The sequence below is a fragment of the Equus asinus genome, chromosome 17 (genome assembly GCF_041296235.1).
Source record: "Equus asinus isolate D_3611 breed Donkey chromosome 17, EquAss-T2T_v2, whole genome shotgun sequence".
In the NCBI taxonomy this organism is placed as follows: domain Eukaryota; kingdom Metazoa; phylum Chordata; class Mammalia; order Perissodactyla; family Equidae; genus Equus; species Equus asinus.
Genome location: NC_091806.1, coordinates 39,794,322 through 39,817,860, shown reverse-complemented (window position 1 = coordinate 39,817,860; position 23,539 = coordinate 39,794,322). Strand labels below are relative to the sequence as shown.

At 61.2% G+C, this 23,539-nt stretch overlaps 1 protein-coding gene across 11 annotated transcripts; it reads left to right on the top strand.

The window, feature by feature from the left end:
* Window positions 1-409: 409 nt before the first annotated feature.
* On the top strand, window positions 410-21,889 carry RAB3IL1 (RAB3A interacting protein like 1). Of its 11 annotated transcripts, none has more exons than XM_044749868.2 (11): window positions 434-662; window positions 11,928-12,180; window positions 12,610-12,705; window positions 12,796-12,873; window positions 13,501-13,719; window positions 15,246-15,374; window positions 15,471-15,583; window positions 15,870-15,893; window positions 17,032-17,131; window positions 19,735-19,801; window positions 20,810-21,889. In XM_044749868.2, exons 1-11 carry the CDS (start codon window positions 511-513, stop codon window positions 20,890-20,892), a joined length of 1,314 nt encoding a protein of 437 aa, XP_044605803.1. In that variant the 5' UTR covers window positions 434-510; the 3' UTR covers window positions 20,893-21,889. The 11 variants fall into 11 exon arrangements, with proteins under 11 accessions (XP_044605806.1, XP_044605803.1, XP_044605801.1 ...); XM_044749866.2 differs by having other exon boundaries at window positions 450-662; window positions 16,999-17,131; XM_070487977.1 differs by having other exon boundaries at window positions 460-662; window positions 16,999-17,131; window positions 19,600-19,801.
* The last annotated feature ends 1,650 nt before the right edge of the window (window positions 21,890-23,539 follow it).

The following is a 23,539-nucleotide window of genomic DNA, read 5'->3' as shown; positions in this document are numbered from 1 at the left end:
ACTCATCAAGCCATGCTGTGGCTGCACCCTACATACAAAATAGGGCAAGATTGGCACAAATATTAACTCAGGGCCAATCTTCCTCACAAAAAAAAAAAGTTTTGAAGGGATTTTGAGGCCAGGGACTGGGGGAGAGATGAGGGTCCTTATCCAGGCCCCACAGCCAGCTAGTGGAAGGCCAGGGCCGCACAGGCTCTTTCTGACTCGCCAAGCTGGGCGGGGAGGGGACAGGCGGCCCCGTCTGCGGGCCGAGTGGAAGGAACCCACCTCCCCTCGAGGAGTCTCACCTTCCGTGGCCCGGAGCCCAGGAAGGAGGGCCCCAGCGTCTGCTGCTGCCCGATGAGCCACAGGAGTTAATAATTATGGGGTTTAAGGAGATAGAGGCCTTTCTGGGAGGCGCCTCCCTCCCCGGCCAGCCGCTGCTCCACAGAGATAGCAAAGGTTAGTGTGAGGCTCGGCCGGGTGGGGAGAAGGTTCCTCCAGAGGGACCCTCGGTCTGGCCCTCCAGGCATGGACGCCCCTGAGAAGCCCAGCTGGTGCCCTGCCCGAGCGACATGCCCTGTGTTCCTGGCGATGAGCTCGGGGACTGTCTGCGATGCCCCAACAGGTCTGGGCCTTGCACTTGAGGGGAACTTGAGAGAGGAGCCCTGGGACACAGAGAGGTGAGCTGGTGCCCCGGGACGTGGAGGGGAGGGGGCAATCTTGCCACCCTGCAGGGGCGTTGGGGGAGTGGGTGAGAAGCCAGACTCCTGACAGGGGCCTGACATGGAATGCTGAGGAATTTCTGGAACCTCCTACAAGGTCAGTGCCACAGGGGTGGCCCTGATTGTCCAACTTGGTGGTTGTACGGATGTAGAGTCAGTCAGGCTCAGAGAGGGCAAGACACTCATCCTGGGTCACACAGTGAGCTCAGAACAGACCTAAGTCCAGAATGAGGGTCTGGGTGATGCCAACTGGCAGACTCCTGTTCCTCATCTACCTCCTGCCAAGGGTCTGTGGGCAAGGCTGCCAGGCGGGGATGGGGCTGGCAAGGGGAGTACCAGGTAGCTTTGGGGACGGCAGTGGCTTGGGGGCAGAGTACACACGTTTGATCTCTCCCTCCTCGCCTGCCAGCCAGGCACCTAATAGGTGCCCCTTATTGTCTGACTGTATGTGGCTGCAGCTTCCAGGGAGCCCTCTGGTTTCTGGGCTCTCTTTTCATAAAACTGGTGTAAGGGATCTCAGCCCCACCACCCCTCGCTGTGTGACATCAGGCAGCTTCCTTAACTTCTCTGAGCCCATCCTTTTCAGCTGAGGAACAGCGCTCTCCAGGCTGGGGGAGGAGCTGGTGAGGTCTGGGAGTCCAAGGGAACCGGATGCACAGAGACAGGATAGTTTTGGTGAGTTACTGGGGTGTCAGTGCTCCCAGAGTGGGAGCCCGCATTTGTCCTTCGAGGCCTCGCTCACAGGCCTCCACAGCCACCAGCCCTCCCATACCGAGGACTCTTCTTCTGGGGCCACAGCCCTGGGCTGCCACCCCCTCCACCCCTTATCTCCCACCAGTCTGGGTTACCACGACGTGGGCCAGTCCTTATCTCCGGCCCAGGCTTGTGAAGTCTTGGAGGGTAAGGGCCCTGTCCTGAGCACCTTCGGCGTCATCTCCCCCGTCTCCTAAATAGTGAATAAGGCAAGGGCCAAGAAGACAGCAGTTGCTCAACATTTGTTTGGTGAACGATTCACGTCAACAAACACACAATGACATCTGCTTTGGGCCAGACCCTGGGCTGGGCTGGGGTGGGTGGAGAAACAGCGGCAAGAAGGAGCTGGTCCGTGCCCTTGGGAAACCACGGTCGAGGAGACAACTGCCCTGCAGAGTGAAGGGCATGGGAGATCTGCGTGGAATGATTCTGGAAAGTCAGAAGGGATGTCATGGAGGGCTGCCCAAGTTGTTCACTGCACAAGGTGCCAGCCAAGAAAGCAAGTGAGCAAGGGATAAAATCCAGCCTGCCCTCCACTCACCAAGTCCTGTGCCTTGGCGTAGGCTGTGCCCACCTAGGAAAGGAGTACTATTTTCTATTTTTAACAAAGACACCATTGACTTAGCAAGGTGAGCCCAGGGCAAGCAGTAGTCATGGAAGTGGAGGTCCTTAGGAATATGTCCCCCATCCCCATCTCCCCACCATGCTGGAGCCCCAGGAGGACAGAGCCTGGGTCTGTGCAGTTTCCCTTTGAGTCCCCAGCCCTTGAATGGCCCATAGTGTGTACTCAGGAGGGGTGGTTGAAGGAATGAATGAAAGAATGAAATACGTGTCCCCAAATGAAGACCTGACAAACTCAAGCGTGGGGACCCTGCTGTGTGGGCTTGGAAGAGTAGTGCCAGGAGTTCTGGTAGCATCTGGAAGGGAGGTACCTCCTCCCAGCCTCCCGGGCTTCCTTGAGACACGCAGGGTGGGAGCCGTGGTCCCTGGCAGGAGAGAAGAGGGGTTATGTTCTCACTGGATCCAGATCCAGGCTGAAGTTGAGGCCGATAGTCAGGGCTCAGGATAGGGGACAGAGGGACTGAGGGACCGGATGGCCACTGGTCTGGGATTCAGGGAAAGGTTTTGTAGAGGCTGTGGGACAGACAGGTGTGTGTAGGGGGGTGCATTTCCCCAGAGAGCAGACGGTGGGCAAGGGAGGGATGGGGGTGGGGGGAGGGGGTCAGAGCAAGAGGGAGGCCCCTGTGGGGAGAGGCTGGGGCTGGAGACGTGGCCCAAAGGTGGGTCCTCCCTCGAGATAAGCACTCAGAGAGTAGGACAAAGAACACTTGTTTTGGGGTCTGTCCCCCTTCCCAGCAGGCAGGATGCTGTGCAGGGAAAGGCACAGAGTAGGCCGCCCAGAGAAGGAGTGATGGCCGGGGAGCTGGGAGAGGGGGTGGGAGGGTGTCTTCGGGCCTTAAGGGACAACCCGTTAAGAATCAGGGAGCCGAAAGCCCGGGAGCAGCTGCAGATTCCTGAGCGGGGCGGCCCGGGGCGGGCGCTGCGCTGGTGGGGCGGCGGGTGACGCCGGCCTCGGGATGCTGCGGAGGCGGCTCCTCCCCGCTCCGGCCGTCGCACCGTCCCGGCCCGAGCGGCCCGAGTCCCCGGGAGCGCGCGCGAGCTCGCAGCGCCGGCCGCCGGGGGGGCGGGGCCGGGCACGTGTCCTCGGGCCACCCCCTCGGGCACGTGACCCGCTCAGGGCAGGGTCGCCGCGGGGCTGCGGGCCGGGGCGCCAGCGGGAGCCGCACAGACGGGCTGCGGGCAGGACAGACAGGCTGCAGGCAGGCCGGCTGGCCCGGGGCGGAGTCGGCGGCGGGCACGGGGGCCACGCGGGGACATCGCGGCGGCGGCGCGGCGGAGCGACGCCCGGGCGCCCCCGGCGCCGGGATGTGGAGCGGGTAGGTGCGCGCGCTCGCGGCTCGGCGCCGGCCCGGGCCGCCGCTACCCCCGGGGCTGGAGGCTGGCGGGTCCCTGCAGGGCGCGCGGCCCGCCCCGGGAGGCGCTCTCCGTCCCCAGCCCGGCCCGCGGCTGCGGAGCGCGCGCTAGCACAAGGACAGGCGAGCCCCCTCGCCACCGGAGATGGAAGGACACTCCGCGGGGAGGGGTCAGGGGGTGTCTCCAGGGGTGGGCGGCAGAGCGTCCCGAAGGGACAGCGCCAACTCCCCCTAGCTCATCTGGAGTGCAAGTGAGATGGGGCGGGGGGCGGCGGTGGGGGACAAGCCAGAGTAAGTCTGGGGTCCTTACCTAGAGGAGGGCCCCCCAGGCTGGGCGAACCTTGGAAAGCAGTGCAATTGAGAAAGAGGGGCTGAGTCTCTGCCAAGGAAGCTAGCAAACTGATGGACCTCTCTGGGGCTCCTGGAGCCCACCGGGCTCGGAGTGTGGGATGGGACCCCCGTGCAGGCAGGACTCTGGCCCCAGGACCCACATCTGTTTATTGGCTTTCAGGGGAGGTCCCAATCCCTGGCTGACCTGGTGTGCCCTGTCTGTGTAGAAAGGTCGTGTTCTTCTCATGGAGCTGAGCAGACACTTCCTCGTCGCCATGGCCTGGAAAGACCTGGGGAGATGCGGCCAGAGTGGGGATGGGTTGCATTCCTGTGCAGAACTGGGCCAGATGGGTGGTCCCAGGACAAGGCCCCCTCCCAGCCCCAGCTGGGGAGGGAGGGAAGGGCTGCAGAGTTTTCTGATACGGGCTGAATCCGCTTGACGCCAGGGCACCTAGCAAGGCTTGAGCTGAGATGCTAGGGGAGGAATGGGGAAACTCGTCCCCAGCAGGGGCTGCTGAGAGAATGGACTCCTGGGAGGGGTGAGGTGTGGAGAGACCCGAGACTTAGAGAGAGAGCTGAAGCAACGTGTATATGCTTTGGAATGGAGCCCCTGGGGAAGGCGGCTGAGTTTAGGGAGAAAGCGGTTGAGGTGGGTTGGTGGTCCCTGGAGGGGTTAGGGCAGGCCTGCTGGGGGCGGCGGGGGTGGGGGGGGGTGGGTGGGTGGGGGTAGCTGTGTTTGAGTAGCAGCCTGGTCTGGAGGAAGCTTGTGCCCCCTTGTGATGGATGCACCCAGGCAAAACACAGCCACCAAGTTGCTGGGTGATCTTGAGAGTACGGCCTCACTTCTCTGGGCCTCTAGGTAAAATGAGCAGATTATGGGGTGGCGAGTGATCCAGGCCCCTTCCCTGGAGACATCCAGGCCAGGGCCAGACAGACATCCACCAGTAGGTGGATGCTCTCTTTAAGGACAGAGTCAACAAGACTCAAGGTCCTGGAGAAGATCCCCAGTCCAGCCTCCCTGCCATATTCCCAGAACCCTTCTGGATGAACCAGGCTGACCCCCATGTGATGCTCAGTCTGGCTCACTTCTTTTATGTACCTTTGGATCCCCCAGGGCCTAGCCAGGGGCAGAGCCTCCTAACTGAGGATGGACAGCCTGAGGGCAGAATGAGGAGTTGGGCGCCAGGGCAGTCAGAGGCAGAGTTTTGGGGTTCCCTTGAGCACTGCCTCTGTAGGGACCCCTCACTTGAACATCGGCAGCAGGGATTGAAGGACCAGGGGCCAAGCTGCCCGCACCCACTGGGGGCCTGGTGTCCGAGGAGCTCACCCAGATCCCAGCAGCAGCGGGGAGGGACCTTGCTGGGGGTCACACTTGCCCAGGTCACTGACTGAGCTGCTTGTGCTTGTGGCCCCAGTAGCTCATGATAACTCTGGGCGGGTGGATACTCGGGACCCTTCTTCCTAGACTAGGAGGAATCTGGGATTAGGACTCGCTGACCCTGGCCAAAGCACTGATGTCTCTGGGGCCTGGTGACCTCAGCTCTAAGATGAACTGAGATCTCTCTCTTGGGCGACGGCGCTGTTCATGGCCAGGTCCTGGTGCCAGTTCGCCCCTTGGCTCTCGACCCAGGGCTGCTCCCCCGGGGTGGATGGCAGGGGCAGAACCCTGCAGGAGCTTGGGTGGACCCTCTTCCTTGGGACTCCTTGAGTGTGGGCCCTGAACTCTCAACCCAGAGGCAGCTTCCTCCAAACCGGCTGCTCCCCTCCCCATCCCTCGCAGTTTCCCATGTCCGTAGTCTTGGGTGTCAAGCCAGCTCCGAGGTGATGGGGCAAGGACGACATCTTGGGTACTTCTGCAGCTAACACAGAGCTGGGCGCTTGAGACTTGGTTGGTAGAGGCCAGAGTTTGGGTTCTGGACTAGTCTCCTGCCGCTGGGTGGCCACATGATGTGCGTGCAGCCCCTCAGCCTCAGTTTACCCCTCTGACAGATGGTGCTAATCCTGCTTATCTCTAGGGAGGGCCAGGCTCTGATGGACTGAGGTGAGGCCACTCCAACCTCCCAGGGATGGGAGACTGTCTTTGTGACAGGCAGGATGCTGGGGAGCTCCAGGGCTGCAGGTGGGCTGTGTGATCTTGAGCAAGTCACTTAACTGCTCTGGGCTTCGGCTCCCCTACGGGGCTTGGATCTGCAAGGCCTAAGTCACAGAGGACTACAGGCTCTGAGATGTCGTCTGAAGTATGGCCTGGGGGCTCTAGGCAGGTGGGCCTCCTCCTTGGGAAGGAGTTGGGCAACCCTCACTGTCCCCTCCTCCTGTAAGCCCTCCTTGATCTACCTACCTACCCTTCCCCCTCAGCAGGTGGGGATGTCTTTCCTGCTGTTCCTTAATCAGCACACCTGTGCGCAGGGCTCAGCCTCTCCGTAGAGTCTTGTTTGTCCTAGACCGCCCCCGTGTCTGCACAGGATTTGTGCCCAAGAAATGCTTGTGCCCAAAACAGGTCCGGGAGGGGGATCAAAATGAATTAGAATGTGATGAGAAGGGGGCTCAGTGGTGCCAGACGCCAGAATCTGTGTGACCCTGCGGATCCGATGGATCAGGGCTGGCGGGGTCCCTGGCACGTGATAGGTGCTCACTATCTATGTGTTGGGTGTTTGAGGTCGTGGGGTCAAGATTCTGCTAGGACTAAAGAGGGGGCTAGGAGGCACCTGCTGTGTGTCCTGCCCCACAGGAGCACAGAGTGAGCTCCCTCACGCTCCCAGTGGAGACGCAGGCTGGATTCCGTCCTCAGGGCTGGGCTGGGCCGGGCTGGCAGGCCTGGGGCTGTGGTGGGGAGAGGCTTGGCTGACCCACCTGCTTCAGGTGTTCTGACATCCCTGCTTACCGTCCCGAGGCTGTTCCTGACCTTCGCCTGCTCTTGCTCCAAGTCCTCCCACAAGGCACCGCTCCGCCCCCCCCCCCCCACGCACACCTGCCTCCCCCTTCCTGGAGTGGTCCAGGCCCTCCCTCTCCCACCCCCGGGGTCCCGCGCCGCCCGCCTCCCTGGCATTCTTCTGTTCCCGTGGATGACATATATGACACCTCCTCTTCTGGAGCCCTCCCTGCAACGCCTGGGATGGCTCCTCCTCAGATGTCCCGGCTGGCTCTCTGGCTCTCCGTCCTGTCGTTCATCCCCTCATCCAGGCTCACGCTGTGGCTGTTCCCTCTGGCCCGGTGCCTCCCCTCAGCCGCCTACAGGACGTGCCACTTCCCAAACGCCTCAGCCGCCCCCCTTCCCCTTCCTGAAAGACCCCCTCCCAGTTCCTCATGTCCATGCCCGGTACAATTGTCTTCACTCACCTTTTCCTTGGTTTTTAATTATTTTAGTTAATTTACTGTAATTTTTATTTCTGTCCCCCTATTCAGCCCCTGATCCTCCAGCGATCCTCTAGTCAGGTCACTTAGCTCTGTGTGTCCCCTCTGCATGTCCCCTCCCATCCCCAGGCCTGCCTCGCTTGGACAGCAGTCTTGGGTGGAACCCCTCCGCCACCACTGCCACTGGAGCGGGTGCTGTCGCAAACTTCCTCAAACCCCGTCTGCATCCTGCCTCACTTCTCCGAAACCACCATTCATCCTCTTTCCTCCCGTCAGGACTTTTCTGGGTGACGGGTCACTGGGCGCTCTGGTGCCTGGCCTCTGGGTTCACTTCCCACCCTGTCACTGTGTGTTCCAGCCAGGTCGCCATCCCTCTCTGAACCTCAGGTGCCTCATCGTTCAAACGGGGCTGGGGAGAACATCTCCCTGCAGTGGCATCCAGGGGTTCACGCAGGATGACATCTGTGGACACGTGGAGTGGTGGGCTGACATGGCTGGGGGTGGGAGCTCAGGCATCCGGCATACTTGTGTGTTTGGAGCTGAAGACGTGGCCCCTTTCTGTAGGCTGAGCCTGGCTGGGCTTGCAGACCGGTCAGGGAGCCAAGATGTGAAACCTTTCCTGGGACCCCCTTGGCTGCTGGACATAAGTCACTTGGCTGTCAGCCTCAGTGCCCTCAGGGCTGATGGACTGCCCATGCATGGGGGAGCATGGTCCTGAATCGGACCCTGTGCTTGGTGCTGTCTCAGAACTGGACCTTGGGTTGGGATTCCTGCAGACCAGACCAGCTGCAGCCTCCTTGGAGCTGAGCCTATTGGCCCAGGGAGAGGGTGAGGGGTCCCAGGGTGCCCTCCTGGCCCTCCCCTTCCCCCTTCAGAGCTTCCCTCGCTGGCTCTGGCTCTGCTTTTTCATGAACCCGTTATGCCCATTAGCATGGGGGTCTTTAACTAAAGAGGTGACCTAGGGGGAGAGACGGAGGGGCAGAAAGACCTCCTGGCAGGCTGGTCAGGCCAGGGCTGGGAAGGAGCACACAGGACCCTCGTTGGGCCCTTCTGGCCCCAGAAGTGACCTCTAGACACTGGCTCAGTGGGGGTTGCTGGGTGACTGGGTTTCATAGGATCCAACAGTGCTCATTCTCATTTTGCCCTTTTTTGTGGATGGGGACAAAAGCCCTGCTAGCCTCCGAGGGCTGGCCTAGGGGGGTGGGGATTGCCTCGTTCCCCCCACCCTTGTGTGTTTCCTGGGGAAGTGACCCAGCGGGGCCTTTCCTGTGTGAACCGCCTGCCGAGCTCTAGGCGGAGGAGCCGGCTTCAGGATGGGGGGTGCTGGCTGCCCCGTCTCCCCCTGACCTTGACTCCTCCCATCTCCTGCCCCTGAGCAGACCCCTTCCCAGTGGCCCCTGCAGCGTATCCTGGATGCTGGACTCTGTTTCTGCAGGGAATAGGGACTGGGAAGGTTTGAGCAGAGGCCATGGACCTGGACTTGGGACGGGGGGAGTGCCTAGCACAGAAGCACTTAAGTGGTAAGCTGTGTTCATCCAAGGAGTGAGTCCCCCATCGCCCCAGGCGTTCATCCCCAGGTTCTCGGGCCTCTGGCCTGGGGGTTCTGAAGTGTGCGGATAATAGGGGATTATGGCTTGGACTGGACCCCGGGGTCTGGGATCCTGCCTTCCTCTGAAATTTCTGACTCGCCGGAGCTGGCCTCACAGCCGGGAAGTGTGAGGCGAGTGTCTGCAGGCTGGAGGTCCCCCCATTACAGGGCAGGCCCTTCTTTTCTCCTGCTCCTACACCCCTGGCCTAGGTGTTGGGCAGTTAGGGACTACGGGAGGTGGGGGTCCTGCTTTTCCCATGCTTTCTGCCCTTAGGATTTTCCCAGTGGGCTTTTCCAACCGGGAGGAGGGGGGGACATCACCAAGACTCTGTCCCAGGCCTCCAAGAGCCACTCTTTTCTCTGGTTGCAAAATACAGACCCATCCCCACAACCCAGTAGTGGGCTGAAGTGAGAGCCTGTTGGGAAAATGATGGGGGACTGTCCAGCCACACCCCCAGCCCGTGCCCTTGGACCAGCTGGAGAGTGAGAGTCTTTCCCTGTGGCCAGAGGCCCAGACCACACCGGTGGATGAAGCTCGGCCCTTGCTGGAGGGGCTGACGGCCTTTTTCTCCTACGCAGAGGGCGTGGGCGATGGCGGGGTGGTCCTGGCAGAGGGAAACGCACCCGGGCTGAGTGTGTGAACCCTGGGCCCCTGCCCTGTGCCCTATGCTGTCCCTGTGGGTCCCCTCCCACCCTTGGCCTCCAGTTCTTGCTCATTCTATTGAAGTGAGCAGCCCCCAAGGTGGGGTCTGCTGCCCCCGCCAAGACTGAGTGACCATGGCCATCCTCTCTCGCCCGAGGAAGTGGGGCTGGGCCCCAGGTCTCCAAACTGCCAGCGGGGACATCTCCCTGGGGCCTGTGGTTTCAGCTGTGGGACCCAGAGCCTGGGCAGGCGCGGCAGGGGTGTCTGCCAGGTGTGGCCGCAGACTGCACGCTCTTTGCTCGGTGCTGTCTGTGGTGACCTCTTCATTTGAGTCTCAGCGCACCTCCTGCAGGTCATTACCCCCATCGCACGGGTGGGGAAGCAGGTTCAGAGAATCTCCCCAACAGTCCCAGGGGCTCGCGTGGACCCCAGGCCAGAGCCTGGCGTGGACCCCGGGCTTGCCCGACTCTGGCCCCCGCTGTCAGCCGCAGCTCCCCGGGCCTGGCTCTCCCTCCTGGGAGGCGGTTTCTGGGCCTGAGCAGAGGCTGGGCAGCCAGTTTGGGCCAGTATTGGATCAGATTTCCTTGTTACAGCCAAGGAGGAGCTTCCTGCAGCACCCCAGGCCTCACAGCCCTGGATCCCCAGGCAGATGCACCAGCGCCACCACTCACACCTTCACCCACTGGGGAGTTTTGGGCTTGGGCTGAAGACCGCCCATCCCACCACTGCCTCCCACCAGCTGTGAGACCCTGGGCAAGTTCCGTCAACCCTCTAAGACTCTGTCCCCCATTTGTCGAATGGGGACAACACCATGAGTGCTGTTCAGAGTTTTAAATGAGAACACAGGCAGGGGCCGGCCTGATGGCGCAGCAGTTAAGTTCGCACATTCCACTTGGGGGCCCGGGGTTCACCAGTTCAGATCCCAGGTGCAAACCGGTACACTGCTTATCAAGCCGTGCTGTGGCAGGCATCCCACAGATGCGGATGTTAGCTCAGGGCCAATCTTCCTCAGGAAAAAGAGGAGGATTGGCAGCAGATGTTAGCTCAAGGCTAATCTTCCTCAAAAAAAAAAAATAAATAACACGGGCAGAGCAGCCTGTACAGTGTCTGGCACTGTGCAAGTTCCCTGGGTGCAGACCCCAGCTCAGGGCTGCCAGAGGACGGCCACAGTCCCTCAAGTCAGGGACTCCCCTTGCCAACAAGACCCGCCCCCGGTCCCCAAACAAGGGTGTTGGGAAAGATCCCCGTGTGGCATGAACACAGTTGATAGAGTGAAGGATGTGTGTTGCCACTTTATTCCTCAAAGCCCCATATCCCTGCCAGGCGGGACCCAGCCTGAGGAGTCTCAAGGCCACTTTCTGGGCCAGTTCCAAAGCAGAGGGCGGGCTGGGCTGAGTGGCTGGACGGGGCCGTGTGAAGGTTTCGGAATGGGCTCATTGCTAGGGTCCCTGGGTGTCCAGTCCCTTTGTGTTGCCTGGGGGAAACTGAGGCTCAGGGACTACTTGGAGAGCATCCCAGGGTCCAGAGGACAGGGAGAAGGGGCTGGTTCCCAGCCTTGCCTCGCCCTTTTCCTGCGGGAATCCTGAATCCCACGACCCTCCTGGGCCTTGTCTTTCCTCCCTCCCATGTGGGTCCCTCTGAGCCCCCTCCCCTCCACTTCCCCACTGTTATCAGTGGCCCAGCCCAGCCCCCCACCCTCAGGCCAGCCACTGCAGCTCAGAAGCTGCTGGCTCAGGAGCCACCGGCTTTTGCTGAGTGAGCGAGTCCAGAGGTGCTGTCTTGGCACAAACCACCGCTGGCCGAGCCTTCTCCCTCCCTCCCTCCTCAGGGTCTGCTGCGAAGGGGTGGGTGTAGATGGGGGCGGGGGGTGAGGGCAGAGGCTGGTGCCCCCCCCCAACTGCCTCTAGGGTCTTCAACTTCAGGGAGAGAAGGGTCCTGAGGCCCAGAGAGGGAGTGTTTGCCTGAGGTCACAAGGCAGATCAGCAGAGAGCTGGACTGCTCCCCACAAGGTCCAGGGGGCAGGAAGTGGCACTGCCTTGCCTGAGCTCTTTGCGGAATCTTCCTGCCTCAGCCCTGCCTGGGTTCTTCCTCTCTGGTCTGCTCTAAAGGGTGTAAATTTGCATTAACAATAGCGACCAAAGCAGTTTCCACTTAAGGGCCTCCTGTGTGCCAAGGTTTTATGCGCAACTCTGATCCATTCAGTGACCCTTGAGGGGGCAGCCACTGGGATTGTCCCCACCTTATAGAAGTAGAAACTTAGATTCTCAACACTGATGCATTTACAGACATCTGTTGGACAGACACTGACTCCCACTGTGTGCTGACCACCTACTGTGTGCCAAGCACAGGCCTAGGCCCTGGGCTGGAAGGGGTGGCGGACAAAGATGAATGAGTCCTGTCCTTGCCTCCAAGAGACCTCATGCTTGGTCATCCTGCCCTTGTGACAACCCAGTGATAGCCTTACTGCTAGTGTCCCTATTTTACAGATGAGGAGACTGAGGCCCAGAGTGGCAGGTGCATTCCCTGGCGTCGGTCCCTGGGCTCAGGTCCAGGACCACCCCCCATATCTGCTGTTTGCCTCGCAGCCAGCCTCACCTGGATGAGGGCCACCCGCCGCCCCTGGAAGCTGCCCCGGTCTCCTGGAAGAGTGTGGGCCCCTGCAAAAGCCTCAGGGAGCCCCCAGGAGGCCTGGCCGAGGCCTCTGTAGGGGAGGAGGCCCCGGGGGAGGAGGACCCCGCAGCCGCCCAGCTGGACGTGTTGCGCCTGCGCAGCTCTTCCATGGAGATCCGCGAGAAGGGCTCGGAGTTCCTGAAGGAGGAGCTGCACAAAGCCCAGAAGGTGGGGATCTGAGGGCGGGGAGGGGGCTTCGGGGACCAGGGGCCCACCTGGGAGAGCTGTGGCTTCTCGCCCATGGCCCGGAGATAGCATGCACCTCTCAAGGCCAACTGCATGTCAGGCCCGTGCTGGGCATGCGGCAAGTACAAAGACTGGTTCCTGTGACTTGTAAATGACTTTAGAAGTCTTGACATCTCTGAAAATCTGTTCCAACCCCTGTGGACTGATAGTCGGGGTTTCAGCCTCGTGCTGTGAGCTAAATAGAAAACGCATCATACAGCATGGGGCAGCAGAGGAAGCAAGCTCGGGGTCCAGAGGCCCCCGGAAGAGGGCCTGAGGAATGGAGCCTGGTCCATGGGTCTGGTCCCACCAGGACTGGCCAGGCCTGGGGGCCCCCGTGGGGTTGACAGCCATCCACCTTGTGCCCCCCAGGAGCTGAAGCTGAAGGACGAGGAATGCGAGCGGCTGTCCAAGGTGCGGGAGCAGCTGGAACAGGAGCTGGAGGAGCTGACAGCCAGCCTGTTCGAGGTACCAGGGCATGTGGGGCAGGCTGGGGAGTGGGTCTGCTGGCCATCCATCAGCTCCTCGCCCCGCATGCGGACTCTGCTGTCTTCCCAGGAGGCCCACAAGATGGTGCGAGAAGCCAACATGAAGCAGGCGGCATCAGAAAAGCAGCTGAAGGAGGCACGGGGCAAGGTGAGGGTCCCGCCGCCCAGACCCTCGAGGACCGGCCTTCACTACCCAGTCGGACCCTCGCAGGGCCTGGTGGGGCCAGCAGGGATGGGTGAACTGAGGCCTAGAAGGTGGCGCAGAGGTGTCCGAGATGACACAGCTGAAACGCGGCCCACTGGGGTGTGAGCCCGGCTCCCTGGGGCTCCGGCAGTGTGTCCATGGCACCACAGAGACCTTTCTGGGCCTTTCAGGGGCTGGGAGGATCCTGTGGTAATTGTCACTTCTTTTCCCTCCTCCCATGTCCCCCTTACAAAGCAGAGACCTCAGTCAGGCCATGGCAGCCTGGGCAAATGGGTTCCCCTCTTGGGGCTCATTTGCCCAGCTCCTGGGGGCCCCTCATTGGGAGGCCCAGCCAGCTCCCAGACACAAGCATCTAACAGAGTCCTGGCTTACAGCGTGACCTCAGGCGGGCCATGTCACCGCTCTGAGCCTCAGTTTCCTTCTCTGTAAAATGGGCATCTCAGTCCCCACAGAGGCTCTTCCAAGGGTAACAGGTGGGGTTAGGTGCTAGTGGCTGCTGGGGGGCACACTGTCCCAGGCTAGGGTGGTATCAACCCCGGGCTAAGGTTGACGCCCATCTCATCCCACCAGATCGACATGCTGCAGGCAGAGGTGACAGCCTTGAAGACACTAGTCATCACGTCCACACCAGCCTCTCCCAACCGGGAGCTCCACCCACAGCTCCTGAGCCCCACCAAGGCCGGGCCCCGCAAGGGCCACTTGCGTCACAAGAGCACCAGCAGCACCCTCTGCCCCACCGTGTGCCCCACTGCGGGACACACCCTCCCTCCAGACAAAGAGGGCAAAGAGGTGAGGGGCAGCCAGCGGGCGGTGGACACAGGAGCAGGAGACGGTGCCCACTGTCAGCCGGGCAGTGGGTCCCTGTGGGGATCTGGCCTAGTCCCTGGCTCTGTGACCTGGAGCCTGTCCTACCCTCTCTGGGCCTCTGTGTCCTCTGGCTGTGAGCAGTGGGTAGGTTTCCTGTGACATGAGGTTGGTTTGGCCTTCAGCCTCTGTTGTGTACAATCTGGGAGGCCTGATAACCCCCTCCACGCCCCTCCAAGCAGTAAGGGCTATCCTCTGCACCTGAGGCTGGCCTTGGGCCTGATGGCCTGCCCTTGGGCGGTCTGCCACCTGAAGAGGCCACACTACTGGGCCTCTGGGGAGAGACCACCTGGGCCCTGTGCACCCACAGGCCTGAGGCCAGGACCACCTTGTGACACCCTGGACTGAGAGTCCTCAGTGCCCTTTGGTTGTGGTACCAAGATGAACAGGGCCTTTGGGGGGGCTGCCTCCCTCTCCCATCAGCTGGGTACAGGGGTACTTGGTCTGGGCTGGACAATGGGCCATGATGTCCTTGGCTGCAGGTCCTTGGGCAAGTGAGCTCCCCTGTCAGCGCTTCTGTGTCCTCACTCCCTCCTGGGGCAATGGGAGGAACTGAGTCACGGATGTCAGGAGCTCAGCTTAGGGATGCCTCCAGCGAACGCCCACGATGGCTGTAGTGGGATTCAGCTTCCTGGGGTCTCGGACGCCAAGGCAGCCCCCAGCCCCATCCTGCCTGATGTCTCCAGAACTTCTGGGGAGGAGCCGCAGGCCCAGCCTCTTGACCGCCTTCTGAGCTCTGAGCTTCCGACTGGACACTAACATCTCCTTCCTCCTGTCTGTCTCTCTGCACCTGTCTGTCTGTCTGTCTGCCCCCGCCCCGGCCCTCCTGCCCAGCCCGGGCTGCCCCCCCTCCTCTCCCTGCTCCTCTGTGTGGTCCCCAGCAAGGCAGTTCACCTCACCTACGAGCCAGCCTGGCAGCTCCTGCCCGGGGAGCTGCCCGTGGCCCCCACCTCCGCTACCTGTCTCTCCTTTTCCCGGCAGGTAACGGCCCCAGAGAGGGGCCACCCCCTTGGCCCCGTCCCAGCCTCACTCACTCTGCATGCGCCCCAGGACGGCCTTCGAGGGGCCTCTCTGGAGGGGGCAGCCTGTGTGTGTTCCCTCCTGCGTGTGCTGCATGTACTTGGGGCTACCTGTGGGTACCTGCGAGGTCACTCTTTTCCTCCTCAAGAAGGTGGTGAGGGTCTTCAGGACAAGACCCTGGACCCAAGACTGTAATCTTATAGTGCCAGCAAACTGAAAACACCCCTAGAAATGAGTTCTGAGTTCTTTGGTGCAGAGCGACTCAGCTCCCCTGCACGGCCACTGGGGACAGACCTGCTGGCATGCTGGGGCCTGCCCTGCACCCTCCCTGGCTCCCCACCTCCTTCGGCTCCGCCCATTCCGCCCGTCTCCGCTGTGCTGGCCCCCAGTGCGCCTCCTGACTGTCCTACCCGGCTCACCCTCCCCCGCAGGTGGACACAGTCCTGTTTGCAGAGTTCCAGGCCTGGAGGGAATCGCCCACCCTCGACAAGACCTGCCCCTTCCTGGAAAGGGTGTACCGGGAGGACGTGGGTCCCTGTCTGGACTTCACCATGCAGGAGGTGAGGGAAGGCAGAGGGTGGCCAGCCAGGGGCCCAGCCCCTCCCCCGGAGGCCAGCCCCTCACCACGCCCCCACTGCTGCCCTGGTCTGCCGCAGCTCTCGGTGCTGGTCCGGGCCGCCGTGGAGGACAACACGCTCACCATCGAGCCCGTGGCTTCGCAGACACTGCCCGCCATGAAGGTGGCCGCAGTCGAGTGTGGCAGCACCAAGTAAGCTTGGCGCCCTTCACCCCTGCCTGCCCACTTGGGAAAGCCCCACCTGGCCTTGGGCTCTGCCGAGGGGGTAGCCAGGGAAGACCGAGCCTCAGGGTCCTGGGGTGGTCCTCGAGGGTGGGCAGTGGCTGTGGCAAGAGAAGGACACTGGCTGCCCCCATGAAGGGCAGGGAGGCATCTTTGGCGGAAATTCCCAGGCTCTCCAGGGAGTCCGGGAGCTGAGGCCTCCCTCCTCCTGGCTGGTCTGACCCATATCCCTCCCCTCTCCCCGTCTCTCCCACAGTGGGTTCCGGGCCCCGATTGACACGTAAGTGATGTTAGTGGCTGGCTCTGCCTTCTGCTAATAAATAAGCCACCAGCTCTGGCATCTTATCCTTCCTGCTTCTCAGCTGGCATTGTGCAGGGCTAGCAGTGGAAGAAAACAGTCAGCATGGAGCAAGAGGCAGAGAGTGGGGAGCACTTCCCCTCTGCGGCCCTGGGTCTGGCCAGCAAGGGAGGCCCCGTGGCAGAAGCTTTGTCACGAGGAAGGCATTTGAGCCAGTTTTTGAAGGATGAATAGCAGTTAGCCAAGTAGGGAAGGGCCTTCCAGGCAGAAGGAACAGAATGAGTGAAGGAATGAGAAGCAGGGGTATGAATGGAAATGCCACTGGATTGGTGGGCAGAGCAGTGGGGTGGGTAGGGGGAGGGGGCTGAGGCCACAGAGGGTTTTTGGGGTCAGAAGAGAGTGCCTCAAATGAAGTTTGAGCTTTAACCTGCTAGGCCAGCATTTCACAAATCATCAATAGATGTTTGCTGAAAAAAGGTCCGATGAGAGTCCCAGTGAACCTGGAGGCAGCAAAGGCTCTGATAGGTCCTGCAGCCAAGGAACCTATTGAACCCGCCTTGACTCAGGATTCTCCATACCTCTTTCCTGGCCATAGGAGAGCAGTGGGGAAAGCTGGTGGGGTAGATGTGGGATTTTGGAGGAGCCCCTGGCTATAAGAAGAAGGAGGAGACAAGGCGGAGGGCTGGTGGGAGGGAGCTGAGGGGATCCAGGCCCTGCTGGCATGACCTAGCCTGGGGACTTGGTGACCCAGTGGAGGAGAGAGTGGACTCTCGCTGAGTTGAGGGGAGGGATGACTGGGTCTGAGGCCCCCCAGTAAAGTTGGGGGGCATTTTTAGGGGCTGCAGCAGGTAGAGCTTTGGCACACCTGGTGAAGGGTCTAGGGGTGGGCTCCAGCTTGGTTTCAGGGTCTGTCCCAGGGACTTCTGGGGCTGCCTGCTCGGTGGCCTGGCCCCAGGCTCCTTGGGAAGCTGGGGCGGTGGGGGAGAGGATGCCAGGCCCCGCCCCCGTGTCTGTTGGCCTCCCCTCCCTCTGTGCATCCTCCTGGCTGTTGCATCTTCCCTGCATGAGCTGGGTGGGCGGGCCCCAGCCGGCCCCCATGGCCCCCTCTGCTTTCTCCTAGCACCTGTGCCCTGAGTGGGCTGGCCCGCGCCTGTCGCCACCGAATCCGGCTCGGGGACTCTGAGGGCCACTACTACATCTCGCCGTCCTCCCGGGCCAGGGTGAGTCATCCAGTGGGAGGTCACTTGGCTCCTTAGGGGCTCCCTGGGCTGGGACTCTGGGCCCCAGGCCTCAGAGCACAACCTCGGTCTACTGAGCAGGGCTCGGGCTCGGAGAGATGCAGAGACTGACTCGGGCCACACAGCCAAGCCAGGTGTATTAGTTTGCTCTTGCTGCTTAACAAATGACCACTAACCTAGTGACTTGAAACAACACCCATTTACTTGCTCACAGTCTCCCTGGGCCAGGAGCCCGGGCGCAGCTTAGCTGGGTCCTCTGCTCGGGGTCTCCTGGGCTGCAGACAAGGTGTCAGCCAGCTGCGTCTTTTTTAGAGATGGGGTCCTCTTCTGAGCTCACGTGGCTGTCAGCAGAATTCAGTTGCTTGTGGTTGCAGGACTGAGGTAACTGTTTTCTTGCTTGCCAAACCATAATCATGAGAGTGACACCCATCACCTCTGTCCTAATCAAGGAAGCCACACCAGAGTTCAGGTTAAAGTTCCAGAGTCCTGGGGCTCGTTGGGTGGCGCAGCGGTTAAGTTCGCACATTCCACTTCTCGGCGGCCCGGGGTTCACTGGTTCGTTCAGATTCCGGGTGCAGACATGGCACCACTTGGCAAGCCATGCTGTGGTAGGCGTCCCACATATAAAGTGGAGGAAGATGGGCGTGGATGTTAGCTCAGGGCCAGTCTTCCTCAGCAAAAAGAGGAGGACTGGCAGTAGTTAGCTCAGGGCTAATCTTCCTCAAAAAAAAAAAAAGTTCCAGGGTCCTGACTCCCAGCTCAGGCTCTGGCCCCAGGCTTTTGAGAAGGTTCTGAGGCACGTCTGTCACACAATGAATGCGTGACACCCTCAAAAGAATCCCAGCTTCTGCCCTCACCTGCTGGGTGACCCCGGCTGCATCAGGGGATCTCACTGAGCTGGGGGTTAAGGGTGGGGTGGGCCCCGTTCCTCTGTCGCCTCATAGACTGAGAAGAGGATTTTAAGGAACAAAAGAGGACGTGTTTGGAAAACCCTAAGGCTTGGTGTGGACGGGCCCTTCCTCCTCCCCTTGGCCTACTGGAGGCTCCTCATGGGAACTGAAGTGGACGGCGGTCCCGTCGTTGGGCAGCAGGCTGAACGGCGAGGGCAGCTGGTCTGGCCCTGACAGCTTCCGCAGGGCATCCGAGAGTGTCGTCCTGTGCTGCCCCCAGCATCGAGCTGGGCTCCAAAGGGAGTCTGAGCCTTAGAAAGGAAAGGGTGTGCCTGGGCCGCTCAGCTGGGGTCTCCCCACTCTGAATCCAGTCTCTTTTCACTCCAGAGCCTTGTTCAGTGGCCACAGGTCCCCTCTGCTCTTTCCGATCCCAACTAGGGCTCAACAGAAAGCTCCATGCCAGACATTTCCGTGTGTAGCAAAATTACATCTAGGACCTTGATTCTTCCAGGCCTGCGTGTCCGCTGTGTGGGGCGGAGCCAGGATGGGAGATGAGATGAGAAGCATGTTAAATTTTAGGATGTGGTCCCCACCCTGAAGAGGCCAAGGGAGGTGGCGTCCATAGAGGGAAGAGAGTTCTGTCCCCAAAGCTCAGCCCTGGGGAGGGAGCCCCACTGTTCCCTGCCACTCCCTGCTCACCAGCCCCCCATGGGGCCCACTGGTCACTGGGCAACACCACGACCTGACGCTCGAGCTTCTCCTGCCCCAGCCTCTGTCCCGCCAGCCACAGCCCCTCCTCAGGCCTCCCAGGTAGCCCTCCAGCCACACCCGGTTAGTCTCTGACCTGGCCATTCTCTCTCACCACCCCCCGCCTGCACCCACTTTGTCCTCCTGGCAAGGGCTCCTGTATGGAAGTCTGAAGGCCCAGCAGGAGCATCACCCCCTCCCTGCAGCTTCCTCCACTCCCCAGCCTGGGGGCCCCCACACACTGGACACCCACCCCACCCCTCCTCCGAGAGCACTGGACATTCACTGGGGGCTGTCGTGGGCACAGCTGCCAGCCACAGGGAGATGGGACCCCAGCGTGGGGAAGGGACCTGGGCGGGCATGAGCAGCCCCCTCTTCATAGTATGAGAGTCTTCATAGCAGGACCCAGTTGTGAGCCAGCTTGGGGACCCCAGGGCCCAGCACAGGGCCTGGCATTGTGCAGACCTCAGGCCAGGTTGTGGCCTTCAGCCACGGGGACCTAGGGCAGCCAGGTGGGCAGGTTCTGATCCCCTCGCCTTTCCTGGCATTACAGACAGCAACCGGCTAAGGCCTGGCCATCGTGCCTCCAGCGTCCAGAGCAGCAGGCCCCTGGGGTGAATGTGGATTCCAGGGCCAACTGCCTGGTTTCATCTTCCAGCTAGGCCACTTACTAGTTCCGTGACCTCCCCAGTTGTCAGGGGGCTTCCTTCTTGGAGCCTCCGTTTTCGCCACGCGTAAAATGAGAATGCTGAGCATGCCTGCCTCGCTGGAAATGGTACTCCATTCAATGTCAGCCGACACTTTTTTTATTAGGAGTCGCCTACGGCTGTCGTTAATTATCACTTTAGAGCCCAGCCCCTTTGGACTCAGGGAGCGTTATCTGGCCCGGATGGGACGCGGGGCTTCCCGCTCCGGTCTCTGATCGCACGCTCCCCCTCGTGCCCGCAGATCACGGCGGTGTGCAACTTCTTCACCTACATCCGCTACATCCAGCAGGGCCTGGTGCGGCAGGACGGTGAGCGCCCCCTGGTGGCCGGCGGGGGGGGGGTGGGTGGCGCGCGGGGGGGGGGGGGGGGGGGGGGGGGTTGGGTGGCGCCCGGGCGGGGGCGGGCCAGCGGCTGCCGGGCCCACCGCGCGCTTTGCTGCCCCCATCCGGGAGCGGATTCTGCCAGCGGGGAGGTGGCAGGGTAGCAAGGGGCTGTGAGCCTCCTGGGGCTGCGTTCGCTGGAGAGATGAGCCGCAGAAAGAGACTCCGGGGCTCGCCTCCCCAGGGAATCTAGGCTGCCGCCTGCTGCGTCCCTGGGTCTGCCGCTTTCTCCCACCCAGAAACTTCTCCAGCCACCTGCCCCCCCCACCCCCCGCCCGGGGGCCTGTAGGGGCAGCGTTGCTGTTACTGGCCTGGCATTCGAGGCCCTGCACGATGGGGTCTGCTCTGTGAATCTCCTCTCCTCCCGGTGTGGCCTCACAGTCGCTTGACAGGCTCACTGCCTCCCACTACACCCGCCCACTGCACACTGGCCCTTTTACCCCCATTATGCAACCTAGCTTCTGGCTCCCTTTGTTCCCCAATGAGTGTTCTTCCAAACCAGTTTGGAGTCTGAGCCTCTTCTCCCCGGCTTGGGGGTCATTTCCCCCTGGAAGGCCAGGGGGTGGGCCCTGAGGGGCTGCCTCCCCCGACCAGGTACTTGGGCTGATGCTGTGGCCCCGCCCACTGCTCAGGGTCGCTGTGAGACCCCAGCGAGATGGGGTTGGAAAGCATTTGTAGCCTGTCAGACAAGTGGCAGTGTGCACATGGCTGTCTGTGTCTCGCTCTGGGGGCAGCTGTCACCTCCTCCAGTGCAGTGCACATCTTTCAAAGGTGTTCAGCACTCGACAGTTTGCAAGGCCTCAGAGAAAAGCCTCAGAGAGAGCCAGCTACTGACAGGTCATCCATCCTGGGGGACTGGGAGCCCAAAGCCAGGAAAGGGGGCCAGGCCATCTGCCCCAGGTGAGCCTGAGCTGTCCACCCTCTCTCTGTCTGCAGCGGAGCCGATGTTCTGGGAGATCATGAGGCTGCGGAAGGAGATGTCATTGGCCAAGCTCGGCTTCTTCCCCCAGGAGGCCTAGGCCATGGCCCCGATCTGGAGGGGGCTCTGAGCCGGATCCACCACCTGCCCAGGGCGGACGGACAGACAGACAGACAGCAAGACAGGGTCCTGGAGCCAGAACTGAGCCAGAAGCTGAACAGAGGGACAAATGGCCAGGCCATGGAGGCAGCACTGAGCCAGCACCAAATGTCCATCCCAGGACAGACAGGATCTCATGAGGTGACCCTCCTTTGCCCCAGTGGTACTACAGCCACCAGGAAACTTTTAAGAAAACACCAAAGACCAAGGAGCTTGGAGCATCCTCAGGGGCTCGGCCCTTGGGAGGGGAAACTGGGACAGCCAGCACCCTGCCCCAGTGCCTGGAGCTGTTGCCTGCAGGTGCCTTGTTGCTGCCTTGTCCTCAGAAAGGGACCGTCCTGGGTGACTGGATCTGCAGGGTATCCACCACCTTAGTTCCTAAGCCCTCGGCCCCCAGCACCCCCTTGTGGCCGTCCTTCATCCTGTTGCCAGGTGTCCTTCCCATGGGACTGCCCCAGTGGGCCTTGGGTCCCAGGTGCCCACAGGGCAAGCGGGCTAGTGGGGGCTGGCCGGGCCTCCAGGGCTGTCTTCCACTCCCCGCTGGATCTGCTTGAGAACAGCGCCCCTCCTGCTGCCCTCCCTCTTGACCTCCTCTCCCCCCGTCTGAGCCCTGTGCTTCAGGAGGCCCTGCCCCCCACTGCCCTCACCGCTGGAAGGATTGGGACACTTTTCTCACAAAGCCAGACACAGACAGGGCCTCAGGATGCCCATGCCTGTTTTCAGGCCATTCAGACGATGGGGCTGAGGTCGCTAAGGTCACCGAGCCCTGAGTGCAGGACCGGGGTGGGGCGGGCAGGACCTGGGCCCCTCCTCACCCCTCACAGCCCCCCCAGGACCGGGGTCCAACCTGGACACATCCCTCACCACGTCCTGATTTCCTCCTTTGAATGGAATGTAATGCGATCTCTATGTAATAAAGGAAGGCTTTGTTGGGAGAGGCTGGGCAGCCACGCGCCTTCACTCCTGTGCTCTGGGGCTTGGCCAAAGCTTGGGCATCTGAAGGAATGAAACCAAATCCATTCTTTGCCCACCCTTGTGCTTGGGATTAAACCCAGATCCTGAAGGGGTTGCTGTAGGGAGCACCCCCCGAGTACTCCCCAGTGTTCCACGGGGCTGGGTTGTTGAGGGCTGAGCCTGGCTTTCTCTCCCAATGCTGAGGCTGGCTCTGCCACTGCCTTGCAGGGGGGGCCTCGGGCCCCTCCAGTGTCCCTGCCTCAGTCTAACAGAAGCCTGGAGCTCAGAGTCAAAGTGTCGGGGCTGCCTGGTATGTGCAAGACGGTGGCAGGTGATGTCTACCAGCAGCACAGCCAGGGTCTGTGTAGCTGTTTTTTCCCAGCCCTGGTCTTAGATGGGTTCTTAGCGAGGGACGGTAGTCACGGAGGAAGCAGGTGGGTCCCTGAGGACCCAGGGTAAATCTGGGGAGGTGTCTTGTGGTGCATAATTCCCTCCTCACTGTAGCGATGAAGGCCTGACCAGTGGGTGTCCTTCCGGGGGGCGGGAGGGGCATAGCAGCTTCTGGCTCAGTGTCTACTGGGCTGGTGATACTTCGAGGGGATTTCCCTATTAGCCTGAAGCCTCAGGGCCACTCAGCTGGTAGGTCAAGCCAGCTGTGGGTTGGCTAGGACTCTGTGTCAGTGCCCTCACCCTGTTACCCTCTACAGCCAGCAGCCCTTCCATCTTGGTCTCCTGCCTCCCAGATCCCCCATGGCCCACTCCATCTGTGATTTGAATCCCATCCCCCGACCCGCCTCTCTCCCCAGGCCCCTCCAATGTTCACTGGTTAGGCTTCCTGTCACAGACATCCATTCATTCACTCAACAAGTGCAGGCCCCTCCTACATGCTTAGACACTGTCCCTGGTGCTGAGGGAACCTGCACTTGTGCTGAGAATCTCAGGAGGGAGACTGGCTATAGAAACAATGCACAGGTGTCAGCTGGAGGAAGTCAAGCCAAGAGGAGGATGGAGGGTGTCAGGGAGGGGCGTGTGCTGCCATATTGCACACGGTGACCCCAAGATCCCCTGTTACATCCCAGTCTCTTTCTGTCCTCCTCTCGGTCAGTCCCAGGTCAGCTGGGGAACAAAGGAGAATAAAGGTCTGGGCCCTGGAGCTGTCCCTCCCTGCCCCCAGCTTCTGTGCCCTTGGGCCAGGGCAAGGAGACATCAGGCAACACTGCAGAGCCCTCCCAGAGGGTTCCACAACCAGACTCGCGCTGCCTGCCCCTGCGATGGTAATACTTGCCATTGTCCGGCCCAGGTGTGGCTATCGTGAGCAAACATCTGAGAAACCCGGGGGTGTGTGCAAGGGGCAGAGGGACACACACACACTCTTGCCCCGCTATCTCCCAACAGTATCAGAGTACTTACTATACCTCAGCCTGATTCCACGCCCTTTCCATGACCTCATTTACTCAATCCTTGCAGCAACCCTAGGAGGTAATGTTTTCCCCATTTTGCAGATGAATCACCTGAGTTACTACGGAGAGGTCACACAGAGGAAATGGTGGCCTCAGGATAGGAAGGAATGGGCCCAGCTCCAGAACCCACAGGATTAGCCAACATGCAGACTCCTACTAGACACCTACCACGCA